We start from the raw sequence: 13,961 nt of genomic DNA, 5'->3' as shown, positions 1-13,961 counted from the left end.
GCTTCTTGACCCACATATAGGTTTCTCAAGAGACAAATAAGATGGTCTGGTATACTCCCATCTCTTGAAGAACTTGCCACAATTTGTTGTGATCCACACAATCAAAGGCTTTAGCATAGTCAATGAAGCAGAAGTAGATGTTTTTCTGGAACTCCCTAGCTTTCTCCATGATCCAGCGTATGTTGGCAATTTGATATCTAGTTCCTCTCCCACTTCGAAATCCTGCCTGTACTTCTGGTAGTTCTCGGTCCACATACTGCTGGAGCCTCGCTTGCAGGATTTTGAGCATAACTTTACTAGCATGTGAAATGAGTGCAATGGTGCGGTAGTTTGAACATTCTTTGGCATTGCCCTTCTTTGGGATCAGAATGTAAACTGACCTTTTCCAATCCTGTGGCCACTGTTGAGTTTTCCAAATCTTCTGGCATATTGAGTGTAGCACTTTTACTGCATCGTCTTTTAAGATTTTGAATAGCTCAGCTGGAATACTGTCACCTCCACTAGCTTTGTTGTTGCTCAGATTTCCTAATGCCCATTTCACTTCACATTCCAGGATGTCTGGCTCGAGGTCAGTGACCACCCCATCGTGGTTATCAGGGATCTGTTAAGCTCTTTCTTGTATAGTTCCTCTGTGTAATCTTGCCACCTCTTCTTAATCTCTTCTGCCTCTGTTAGGTCTCTGCCATTTTGGTGATTTATCATGCCCATCTTTGCATGAAACGTTCCCTTCATATCTCCAATTTTCTTGAAGAGATCTCTGGTCCTCCCTATTCTGTTGTTTTCTTCTATTTCTTTGCACTGTTCATTTAAGAAGGCCTTCTTATCTCTTCTAGCTATTCTCTGGAATTCTGCATTCCAGCTATTTTTTAAGCTTCCTCAGACAGCCATTTCGTTTTCTTGCATTTCTTTTTCTTTGGGATGGTTTTAATTGCTACCTCTTGTACAATGTTGCGAAACTCCATCCATAGTTCTTCAGGCACTCTGTCTATCAAGTCTAATTCCTTAAATCTATTTGTCACCTCTACTATATATTCATCAGGGATATGATTTAGGTCATACTTGAGTGGCCTAGTGCTTTTCCCTACTGTCTTCAATTTAAGCCTAAATTTTGCAACAAGAAGCTCATGATCTAAGCCACAGTCAACTCCTGGTCTAGTTTTTACTGACTGCATAGAGCTTCTCCATCTTTGGCTACAGAGCACATAGTCAATCTGATTTCTGTGTTGACCGTCTGGTGATGTCCATGTGTAGAGTTGTCCCTTGGGTTGTTGGGAAAGAGTGTTTGCTATGACCATTGTATTCTCTTGATAAAATTCTACCAGCCTGTGCCCTGCTTCATTTTGTACTCCAAGGCCAAATCTGCCTGTTATTCCGGTTCTCTTTTGGCTTCCTACTTTACCATTCCAATCCCCCATGATGATATGGACATCATTTTTGGGTGTTAATTCTAGAAGGTGTTGTGGGCCTTCATAGAACTGGTCAACTTTAGCCTCTTCAGCACCAGTGGTTGGGGCATAGACTTGGACTACTGTGATGTTGAATGGTTTGCCTTGGATTCAAACTGGGATCATTCCGTCATTTTGGAGATTGTATCCTAGTACTGTTTTTCCTACTCTTTTATTGACTGTGAAAGCTATGCCATTTCTTCTGAGGGATTCTTGCCTGCAGTAGTATACCTGATGGTCATCTGAATTAAATTCTCCCATTCCTGTCCATTTTAGTTCACTGATTCCTAAGATGTTGATGTTCAGTCTTGTCATCTCTTGTTTGACCACATCCAGCTTGCCTTGATTCATGGATCTTACATTCCAGGTTCCTATGGATGGAGTATAGATCTTTACAGCAACGGACTTTCCTTTCACCACCAGGTACATCTTCAACTGAGTGTCCTTTCAGCTTTGACCCAGTCACTTCATTCTTTCTGGCGCTACAAGTACTAGCCTTCTGCTCTTCCCCAGTAGCATATTGGACACCTTCCGACCTGAGGGGCTCATCTTCCGGCGTCCTATCTTTTTGCCTTTTGGTACTGTCCATGGGGTTTTCATGGCAACGGTACTGGAGTGGTTTGTCATTTCCTTCTCCAGTGGATCACGTTTTGTCAGAGCTCTCTGTTATGACCTGTCCATCTTGGATGGCCCTGCATGGCATAGCTCATAGCTTCATCAAGCTATGCAAGCCACTTCGCCACGACAAGGCAGTGATCCATGAAGGAGAAATCTCAGTAACAATGGTCAATATCTCAACATATTCCTGTAGAAGTAAATTTCACTTACTGTACTTTTCCATCTATAACATTTCCCCATGTATAGGACGCCCCCCACTTTTCCTAACGATTTGCAGGGAGCAAGCTACTGCCACTTCGTCCCCTCTGCACGCATGCCTTCGCCCCCCTGTACATGCAATCACGCCAGTCCCCCCCCCCCCCCGCAGTGTACTCCCCCATGTATAAGATGCACCTCCATTTTCAGCTAAATGTTTTAAAGAAAAAGTAGCATGGAAAAATACGGAACATGGAAAAATATAGTAATTCACTGGGACATGCTTATTAGGAAGCATGCTCAGGATTGCACTCTCAGTGGAATAATCAGTTTAAAACTGCCCACTTGAAAATAACCTTGAATTCTAGAAAGACAGGATGAGTGGGACCCAGAGAAGTGTAAAAAGAATTCTACTCATGCAAGAGTTTTTCTATCCCTCCATCTATGATTCTTTGCACCTCACAAAATGCTCCTCCTGAGGTTCAGGAGACTTGAAGAAGTGGCCCTTTGGCTACCAACCAATGAACAGGTTTATGATTACATGAGTACAGAAATGTATTATTTTATTTCAAAGATAGAGCCAGTGTGGTATAGTGGTCGAGAGCATAGGGCTGGGTCTCAGGTGGTTTGAGTTCTAGTCTCCACTCAGCCATGGAGCCAATTGGGTGACTTTGGGCCAGTCCCAGACTTTCAGCCCAAACTATTCCACAGACTTGTTGTCATGAGAATAAGACTGAGAGCAGGAGAATTATGTAAGTCACTTTGAATTAGTTCCTTGAAAGGAAAAAGTAAGTCAAATACATAAATAAACAAATAAAATAGGCTATGCATGAATAAAGGCTACCCTATTTTATATTTTATTGTATTTTTAGAGCATTATATTATGAATAGATTCTAAAATAGTACCAAATTGGGTATCTTAAAATGTAATAAAAATAAACAAAAAAAATAGACCATATTTTAAAAACATTTAGAAGTTGAGCTAATCATCTTTACCAGATGAAAAAAATTAAGAAATGGGTTAGATAAGAATTAGGAGATCTTTTGACACCTGTAGGCAATTTTGGCAGTATCCATCACTTTGAATTGCATCTGGATATTCATTTGGCGGGACTGCAGGTGGCACAGTGGTTTAATTCGCTGTGCTGCTGGGCTGGTTGATCGAAAGGTCGCTGGTTCAAATCTGTACAACAGAGTGAGTTCCCGTTGCTCCATCCCAGCTCCTGCCAACCTTGCAGTTCGAAAGCATGCAAATGCAAGTAGATAAAACGGTACCACTTCAGTGGGCAGGTAACAGCGTTCCGTGCACTTCGGTGTTTAGTCATGCTGGCCACATGACCACGGAGACTGTCTGTGGACAAACACTGGCTCCCTCGGCTAGGAAACAGAGATGAGCACTGCCCCCTAGAGTCAAGCATGACTGGATGTAACGTCAAGGGGAAACCTTTACCTTTATTCATTTGGCAACTAGTGTAGTTAATGGATACAATAGACTCTCATGGCTGTGCTCCAGCTCATTCCATTCTGGACCAATGGAATTATCTAGAGACTCTTTAGAGGCAGCCCCCTAGAGAACAAATTATAGTTTTCCAGTCTTGATATAAGCAAAGTGCTCATAGATCATTTGGCGATCTATTTTTCTTTAACCAAATATTTCATGTCAAGAATTAATATTCACAGTAAACACTAACATGGATTATATATTGATCTACATTTCTATTAGCTGAATAGCACAACCTGTATTGATGTGCTGTTAATTTCATATATCCCAGACACTGCAACTGATGATAAAAACAAGACCGGAGAAAACTGTTAACCGTTATAATAGGTTTGCAACAATTTATGAGAGAGAAAAACAGCACCATTTGATTTTTCATTTCAGAAACTTAGCATGGCCTTAAGTGGAAAACATAGGTTTGCATGCAGAAACCACACCAGAGGAAAAGCCAGTAACTTGTGTTTTCAACTAATATAATTTATTGCATCAGCTGGATTATAAACATTAGGAACTTCTTCTCCCTCCCTAACCCTGTCACCTGAAATAGTTAATCAGGTTGATCTGTGGATGCAAGTAACCAAGAAAAAGGAAGATCCACAAGTGGATTTTCTGCCTATTTTTAGAAGGTAATTACATCCTTCAGAAACTTTCAGTTGGATTGGGATCATGCTTAGTACTCTCCGCACCTAGCTTCCACAGTTTCTCTCATCTGAATTGCCTTCACAGAACTGTGAATTGTTGTTTCAATTCTTATATTACATTTATAGTCTGCCTTTTTTCTTCTTGCAAGGAATGCAAGGTAGCTTGCATAGCTCCTTTTTATCCTCAGAACAAAACCCTGTGAGGTCAGTTAGGCTGGGACTGAGTGACTGGCTCAAGTCACCCAGTGAGCTTCATTACTGAGTGCAGACTAGAACCCAGATGACCCACGTCTTCAGTCCAACGACCTAACAATCACATCACACTGGCTCTTAATTACTCCTTATGACCCTCTATGATTATTTTATTGTTATTTTTCAGACTGTTTTTCATGCCATCTGTGGCCTAATAAAGCCCTTCTTGGGGCACAAAACTAGTTCTTGTCTTGGGAAATATAACTTATAATCAAGATGGTGCCATGAGTTTTGCAGTTTTTTTGAAGGAAGTTTATTTACTTTAGTGTTTTTCATCTAAGTAGTAATTTTCTAATCAGGACAACAATAACAAAAATAGCACCTGATTTTACCTTAGATTAGAACAATTCTTAGTGTCTAGTAGGTTTTATTTCTGCCTTCCACTGATATGAGAAATATATGTACGAAAAATATACCAGAGGCAAAATAATAGGACCCTGTAATCATTTTACAGAAGCTAGATAGCAGTTTATTTCCCTTATGTTTCAATGGAAACCAGATCAGCAAAATTAAAAAATGATGGTAGATTATGGGTGGGCAAAAAATGGATGCACACAAGTGAAACCTATACTTCAAAGGACTGATTTTAAAGTGCTGAAGGCAGATTTAACAACAGATATAAGGTGAAATTTAAATATTACTTAATAAGTTAGTCAAATGAACCATATTCAATAAAAAAATTAAATCTTGAATGGCATATCTCCAGCTTATCAGTCTAATCTTGCCTGTAAATTCTCATCTGGCCAGTATAGGCCTTGGCTTCTTCAGGGTCTTTGTTCATTTGCCTTCCTGAGCCCCTATTGCATCCTTTGGAGGCTCCTGGAGTGTTGACAGAGGAATCTCATTATTTCTGATCATTGATGAGCAATAACATGTTTGCCTTATCCCTTATCTCCCCAGTTGGGAGTGGGAGCAGTGTTCTCTCTTCCCCCTTCTGTGTGAATGGGGTGCGTTAGAGCGAGGAGGGAGGTTGTGTGTGTGGGAATGAATATGTGAGATCTCCTTTTGCAGTGGGTTTTTATTACATGCAATGTGCTGTATTTTTGACCTTGGGGCTTGGTTGCAAAGACCTATTGTTTATGTTGTGGCTCTGAGCATATCCTGACTATCACTGGGCAGGATTCAATGTTGCCCCTGTGGTAGTGGAACCCTTCCCACTCTTTTGGTACTCATGAGCTTAAAATTCATTTATTTCTTTATTTTACAATGCAAAATATTGCAAAGTAATGTGTATTGTATACCATCCCATATTCTGGTAGAGAGACTCTAGAAGAGTGAAGAATAAAAGATAAAACAGATAAAATAATAAAATGTTAAGTTAAAAACAAAATCAAAACCATGTCTGGTTAGTTCAGGAAGACATCCTGAAATACTACTAAAACAATATAGTGTTAGTGCCTACCTGACCTCCCAGAGGCAGGGAGTTTCAAAAAAAATGCAGTGGCTATGCTGAAGGCTCTCTGGGTGGTCTCCAGTTGGGCCATACAAGTAAGTCCATGTGGACCCACTAGGAGCATGCCACCTGATGACTTTATTGACCAGAGAGGTGGACAAGGAAGAAGGCATTCTCTCAAGCATCCTAGTCTCAAGGTGTTTAAAGTCTTTAGTAGGAAACCCTTAGAACTGGCCTGGTAGACAGCCAATTCAGTTATCTTGGCAGAGGAGTTACATGTGGAAAAGGAACAGCCCGTAACAGCAGCCAAGCTGCAGCATTCCACACTACCACCTTAAGGACAGCCCAAGCCAGACTGCATTACACTAATCCAGTGTTGAGGTTATCAGTGCCTGCTCCACCGAGACCAAGCTGTCCCTGCAATTCCATCCCTGCTTCTGTCTACAGCTGAAATTGTTGGAACAGGAGGATGTGGGTCCTAAGGAATGTATTTGTGTGGCTGTCAGTTCCTCTCTCCCCACAAATAATGGTCTTAAAGTTCATGTGCTGTAGTTGCCTTTAAAGCTGGTCTGGCTTTGGTGGTTCCATAGCCCTATTTCCCCAGCCTCACTGGGCACCAGCCACATGCAAGGAGCAGGCCAGATAATGGTCAGGCAAGATGATCAGGTAATTGACAAATGAAAAGGCCAGTGCTTAACCCAACACCAATCGTAAAATGACATTTCAAATTATAACCGGTTTTGGTCAATTTTGAAGTACAGGCACTCATCCTGATAGTTCCCACAGAGACCTAATATGCAGACAGTTGTGTTGATTCATCCATGTGTGGAATATAATTCTTTTGTAAAGTCAATGAGTCTTTGCTAGCTATTCAAGCCACTTCAACAAAGAACATGATATTGTTAGAAGGAAAATTCATGTCCCTTTACCTTTTGCTATCAGAATTTTAGCTTATTTCAGAAGAAAAAAGAAATCCAATGTGCAGTTGTAGGTGGTATCATCATCTCGCATAAACAAAAGATCCTAGTGTTTAATCTGTGAGCCCTGACTGCTGCACCAATGAGAACAACCCAGTTTGGAAAATGCACAGATGACAATCCATATAATAAGAATGACTGTGGCTCATACAAGAAAGTAAACAGTCAGGTAATATGCAAATAGATTTACAACTCAATATTAGCATGTGTACATTTCCCCTTGTGCTGCTATCAGCAACTGTGTGTGTGCAATCAGCAACAGGAAATCAGCACAGAAGCAAAAGATTAAACTTCTTCTCCAGAATCCTGAAGCACAAAAAGTGTGCTTTGCTGAGAAAGCCACAACCATGAGTTTACAAGAGCTGAGCAAGGCTGTCAAGGACAAGATATTTTGGAGGACATTCATTCATAGGGTCAACATAAGTCAGATGACTTGACAGCAAAAACCAACATGACAGGAAAATGTGGTTGTAAAAGTTATCAGTGTTGGGAGATCTGATAATGTCAAGCTTATACCCAGAGACTCAGATTTGTTGCACCTACTTATTAGACAATATCTAATGGTATACAGCTCTTTACACTTCTAAAGTGATGCACAGTTCAAACACCACTGCCTTTGTTATGAAAATGTATGTATTTTAACCTTCCATGCTTTATACCCAAACTGGTATATGCTTAGACCAAATTGAAATTGTGACTGTGAAGAGAGGTAGAAAAAATATACACATGCTGCTTCTGTTAAGATCCGCAACTTCATTATGAAACAAAGCAATTTTGTTCTCAAATGTCAATAGTGCTAATGGAAAACATGACCATAAGTGTTAAGGTTAAGAGGAAATTTTCAATAATCAATTTCTGATGTTGTTTCCATTCTTTTAAAATAATGTATTTATCATTTATCAAATAAAAAGCTGTGCAACAAAGCTGGGTATATAAATTGTTGCTTTTTAAGCACTTGACTCACATCACCCAGTTGTTCCTTTTAGAAATTAATAGTGCTGTAATCAAACACTGGGCAAAATATTAAAGTAATTCCATGATTTTTATTTTTTGCCCAATCAAATAATTTACTGAAGTGAGTGTGTGTTGGCTTCATAAAAATTAACAGAAACAAAGCATAACTATGTTAAAATGAGGAGAACTACAGAAGGTCAACAACAAAAGAAACAAGCAACATTAGAATACAGGTAGTCCCCAGGTTACAGATGACTTCTGTTCCTGAGAATGTCTTTAAGGTGAATTTGTATGAAAGTCAGGTCAGGCAAGTAAGCCAAATGTTTGGCTTAGTATCAGTATATATTTTACCTTTCTATGTATGTAAAACAAGTAAACATATCCATATTCACTAAAGTATCTTAAACACAATGCAGCATTGTAATACTGATGATAATACAGTAATAAGTAACTACAGGTACTGAAGATAGAGCATCTGTGGGCAGGTTAAGACCTTTTTATTTCAGCAATATTTTAATAAGTTTTAATATTGTTTCCTATAAGTTTTTAACTGCAGCCAGCGTGGGCTGGTAATTTATTTATGTTCTATTTTATGTTATTTCATTTATGTAAGCCGTCATGAGGTTTTCGCAACAGGATGGCATATAAATATTTTAAATAAATAAATAAGTGTAGGTATACAACATTATAAAAGAAACAGACCTCAAAACAGTTTAGAACATTCTTAAGGTAACATTAAGCCTAATATTAACTGATGATGATAAGATGGACCTGGTGCCAGAGAGTCAGGGTTTGCTTGTGCTGCTGGAGGGGGCAGTGCAGTTACCATTAGAGGTGCTTTCTTTCAAACCCAGTTAAATGCTTAGGGATAAACATCACAGGACACAATAACACACTTTTTCAAGACATTTTTCAAACAACTTGGAGTTGCTTTCCTGAAGTCAGCCTCAAGGGCTGTTTGTGCAACCATTTTCTTTTTCTCGCCAGAAAGGGCCTCGTAGCAGCTGGGGGACTAGGTCCAAGGGCAATGCTACAAAAAAACCAAAGGGGAACTACATGGCACAAAACACACTGGCTTGGGTATACTCAGGCTGACAGCCAACACAAAAATATATCAGACCTCAGACCTTCTGACTACTTTTTCCTGTGTGTGCACACACAACAGTGAATAATGTAGTGGCCACTGACAGGTTGCATGGTTTCCTAGAAATATGTCATGTAGTTCCTTAGAAATAGCTGTGACCCTCCCTAGCGAATCTCTGTCTCAAGTGAGAAGCCCGATGATGTGTCATGTAGTTCCCTGAAGATGTTCAAGGTTTTTTCTAAAGATATTCATATTGGGTTATGGCAGTCTGCACATTCATAGAAACATAGAAACAGCGTGAGTCAGAAGGGGTCTCCCGGGTCATCTAGTCTGACCTCCAGCACCAGCCAGCTCCACTCACGACATGTCCACCATGTGCATGTCTAGCCTGTCCTTGAACACCCACACCAATGAGGCCTCAACGACCTCTCGTGGAAGCCTATTCCACACCCTCGGGGTCCTGTCAGGAAATGCTTCCTGGCATCCAAATGAAACCTTAGCTCCCTAAGGTTTGCTTCATTGGAGCATGTCCTGCCTTTCTCTGCAGGGGAGAACAGGTCTCTACCCATCTCCATGTGACATCCCCTCACATACCTGTATGTCACCAACAGATCCCCTCTGAGTCTCCTCTTCTCCAGGCTGAAGAGACCCAGTTCCCTCAGTCTCACCTCATACCCCATCCCCTGCAACCCGGCCACCAACCTTGGCTATATCCTTACTATAATGAGGGGCCCAAAACTGAGCACAATACTCCAGTTGTGGGCGCACCAGAGTCGTATAGAGTGGTAGTAATACCTCTCTCGATCTAGAAGCCACACTTCTGACTATGCAACCAAGGGTGGCGTTCGCCCTCTTGACCACCGCATCACACTGCTGACTCATGTTTAGCCTGCAGTCAACCAGCACCCCCAGGACCCTTTCACAAGTGCTGCTCTCCGGCCACTTATCACCTAACCTGTACTTATGACAGCTATTCCTATGCCCCAAGTGCAAGACCTTGCACTTATCCACATTGAACGCCATCCTGTTGTCTCCTGCCCACTTCCATAGTCTGTCCAGATCCTTCTGGATCTGGAGTACCTGCTCCTCAGTTGTGGCCACTGCTCCAGTTTTAGTGTCGCCTGTGAAATTGATCAGCAGACTGTTCACCCCTTCTTCCATGTCATTAATGAAAAGATTAAACAGCCCTGGGGGACCCCGTTTGTCACTGGCCACCTTCCCGATGACTAATGGTTACCTTCTGCTTTCAGTCAGTCAACCATGCCCTAATCCACCGGACAGTGCTTTGGTGTATCCCAAAACTCCTCAGTTTCTCTACCAGGATATCATGGGGCACTTAGGTACAGGCTGCTTGTAACAGGCTGCTTCATAGGTACAGGCTGCTTGTAACCCAGATGTTCAAAACCCAGGGACTACCTGTACTGGCTATTAAGGAAATGCAACTTAATGATAACAAGTTGATCCCAAAATGAACAAACCTCTCCTCTCTAATTGCTCGGAGCATCTGACATTTCTCAATTGGTCCACCCTCTTAACCTGATGCTATTTCCTTGTTAGGTCCACCCCCTTCATATCCATTTGCTTGCTACACATTTCCATTGAATTTGAAACCATCTGATTCTTAGCAATTGCCTGATGTAGCTGTGGGTTCATTGGCCTTGGCATTTCAGCTGCAGATTCTGCCCCTCCACATCTCTTTATCTGAATCAGAATCTTTATCCATAACTTTAAAGGCTCTTTTTACCTTAGGAGTGGGCCATATCCCATCACCTATGCAATACTGGTTGTTCTCAGAAAAAGCCACAGTATACTTGACAGATAACTGAGCTCACTGTGGCTTGTTTATTCCATCCTTCCAGTCAGTCCTTGAACCACATTGTTCTTTGCTGCAGGAACTGCCCTTGTCTCCCATACCCTTGCCTGATTTCTATGCTGTTTTGTTCACTATTGGTTTTAGGGAGATTTATGAAGGTTCAAAAAGTGGCCTTTCTGAGAATTGAACAACTCTGTTCCTAATCTTAAAATTATTTTTGTCAATTTTCCACATGTGCAGAATGTACATTTATGGCTTGCTGATGGCCTTGTTAAGTTTCAGCTGTCAAACAAAGCAACATAGTTGAGTAGACAACATGCATAAAAGTTGCCAAGGCAAGACCCCATTCATTCATTCATTCATTCATTCATTCATTCATTCATTCATTTATTTATAAAATTTCTATGCCGCCCCATTCGCCAAAGCCTCAGGGCGGCTCACCCGAAGCCTTGGGGCGGCTCACTAACCTACAGTATTAGGTACAGTACTAACCTACTGTCACCACTTTACCCTCTTTATTTCTTTCATTTTTACATCATCCCATAGCCAAAGTTCTCTGAACAGTTCACATCAATCAAATAAAAAGGTACAATAAAATATGAATATAGTAAAACACACTATAAAATTCTATTATGCAAATATAAAACAGCCAAAAATTCCAGTATACAAAAATATAAAACAGTTTAACATCAAAACATTTTCATTGAAAACCAGACCTATTTGGGATATGCACTATATTAACATCAGTAAAGGAACAAATACACCAACATGAGAACATGATAGCTGAGTTTCATTAGGTACAAATAAATGGTTTCAGAGTTGTGGATATATTTGCTTTAAACTTTCAATGATTAGAAGTATATGTCAACCAAAGGCAAAGAAAAGGATATTGCTCAGTTGCTTTGAGTAAAGCCAGATGAAAGTGGTAGTACTCAGTTTTTTAGGTGGCTCCTATTCCATGATCTGTATGGTTTATCATTTTTGTTAGTGCATCATTTTTAGGCTAGCTCAGTGCAGGATTTCAGTGGACACAAACAAACCTTCAGTGCTGCTGATGACAGGCATTCAATTAACTTTTTCTCTACATCTCACCTTTGCTGTGTATTGAAGCAAAAGCCAGAATTCCATATTCAAGGCTTATGGGGAAAATCCACCGAAGCCCACAAAAAATGTTAACAGGTGTGGTAATGCCAAATAATGGACAAGAGTTCCACCTTCAGGTCTGAGAAAAAACTGTCACTAATACCCAAAGCTCACTTGAATGGTTTTACTGACCATTATAAAATCAAAATCTTGATTAAAAAACCCATTTGTTCTCAATGTACATTCTGAGAACAGCAGACTTCTTTTTGGTGGTTCTGAGAGTTACAAGATGAAAACCTTTGCAGTGTTTAAGGGAAAATGGCAAAAGCTTCCCTCATGACAAACTGTCCCATTCTTGTGGAAGGAGAGCTCCAATAACTGCACGTTATTGATTTAGATGACTACAGAGGGTATCCCCAATGTTCAAATTAATTTACTTACAGATTTGAAATACAGACATTCGAATTATTATAGCTCATTCTCATTCCAGATGTTTGCATTCTAGTTTGTAAGCTGTTAAGAGATATTTTAATTCCAGGAATAGATTCTAAGTGTGTCCTTGCCATCTTAGGTTCTTAACGTAGTGGCTTTATTTATTTATTTATTTTGAAATAGCAGCAAGATTTTAAAATGTAATGAACCCTCATGCTTTGCTTCCCATGAGCAGACACACAATATAGAAACACCAGCTTCTCCAGCTTGTATGACAACCCTTACTTGACTAATATAATACATGTGCCTCTTATTTGCCTACAACAATGGTTCAATGAACATCAGATTTATGATTGATCTCAGCCTATTCATAATCACAATGCACTGAGTCAACAGACAAATTTCCTAGAGCTTCTGGACTGTTAGCAGTAGACAAGCTTCTGATGGAGTTCTCAAGTTGTCATCAACCTGTACAAAAGGCAGAGTATATTGATTTCTTATATTAGAGAGCACTTTGATTCAGCGATTCTTAAAATGCTATAGTGCTGAGAACATCTCAGTAGCTACATATAAAATGAAGCTGCTTAGATGATGAAGTTCCAGCAATAGTTTAAGACAGATTTTATAAGGTTTGGATTTAACCCAAAACAGCACAGTGCTATCTCCCAGGGAAGAAATAGAAATCACATGGAGTTCAATTCAGGCATGTAACAAGACAGACCTGATGAATTCCAGTAGGATCTCTCACTTATGTTACTGGAAAAGCCTTCAGACCTCTCTTGAGCACACTCCTTATCTGATAGTTTTGTTTGCTCAAGTAGTTTCCAAAAATATAGAAAGCACATTGGCACCTGTGATGAGCTGGAAAACACCCCTACTTTAGACTGATTCTTGGGCAGAAGAGGTAACCAAACTGATAACTGAGATGGATTTCTGGTAGTTAAATGCAACTTAAAAATTGAAAACCCACATCCCCCACTTTCCTGTCCCATTTAACCACTGCAAATTGGTAAATGCAAAAAATAAATTTCTAATTAGTTTTGCCTTCCATTGATAGTGGGGCAACTCTTAAGAAGACTGAGGGGAGATATGATAGCACTCTTCAAGTACAGTGGTACCTTAGCTCACAAACACCTTGGTTCATGAACAAATTGGGTCACGAACAAAAATTACTGAAAAATTTTGACTTGGGTCGCGAACACCGCTTTGGGTGGCGACCAAAATCGCAGCCATCTCCCCCCACCCCCCGTGTGGGGAGATGGTCATGATCGTAGTTTCATTCGTGCAGGGAAGGCGTGCGTGATCAGAGGCGCGCTGCTGCAGGGAAGACGGAAGCAGCAAAACAGAGCCACAGGGGAGATGGCCGAGATTCCACCTGTCTTTCCTGTAGAAGCACGCCTCTGATCAGGCATGCCTTCCCTGCACGAATGGAACTGCGATCGCAGCCATCTCTACAATCCCAGTGCACCGTTTGCACCCATCTCTCCCTCCCCCAGTGCACCCACAATCACACCCATCTCTCCCCCCCACCCCTCAGTGCGCTGGGATGACAGGTGCCTGCAGGGATGACAGGTGA

General features: G+C 40.8%; 1 protein-coding gene across 2 annotated transcripts in view; it reads right to left on the bottom strand.

Annotated features, from left to right (window-relative positions):
• NR4A3 (nuclear receptor subfamily 4 group A member 3) overlaps positions 1 to 13,961 on the bottom strand; it is an 85,401-nt gene that overhangs the window by 14,148 nt on the left and 57,292 nt on the right. The window contains exon 9 of one of the 2 annotated variants that reach the window (XM_044453108.1): positions 12,776 to 12,853. The exons of the other annotated variant lie outside the window; for it this stretch is intronic. Coding sequence (XP_044309043.1) covers positions 12,791 to 12,853 — 63 coding nt within the window. The 3' untranslated portion in view covers positions 12,776 to 12,790. Of the gene's footprint in view, positions 1 to 12,775; positions 12,854 to 13,961 lie in introns of those variants that run through there. 2 annotated transcript variants of the gene reach the window in all.

Source organism: Varanus komodoensis, unplaced genomic scaffold (genome assembly GCF_004798865.1).
Source record: "Varanus komodoensis strain SLA01 unplaced genomic scaffold, ASM479886v1 scaffold10, whole genome shotgun sequence".
NCBI lineage: Eukaryota > Metazoa > Chordata > Lepidosauria > Squamata > Varanidae > Varanus > Varanus komodoensis.
This window is presented reverse-complemented; position numbering and strand designations above follow the sequence as displayed.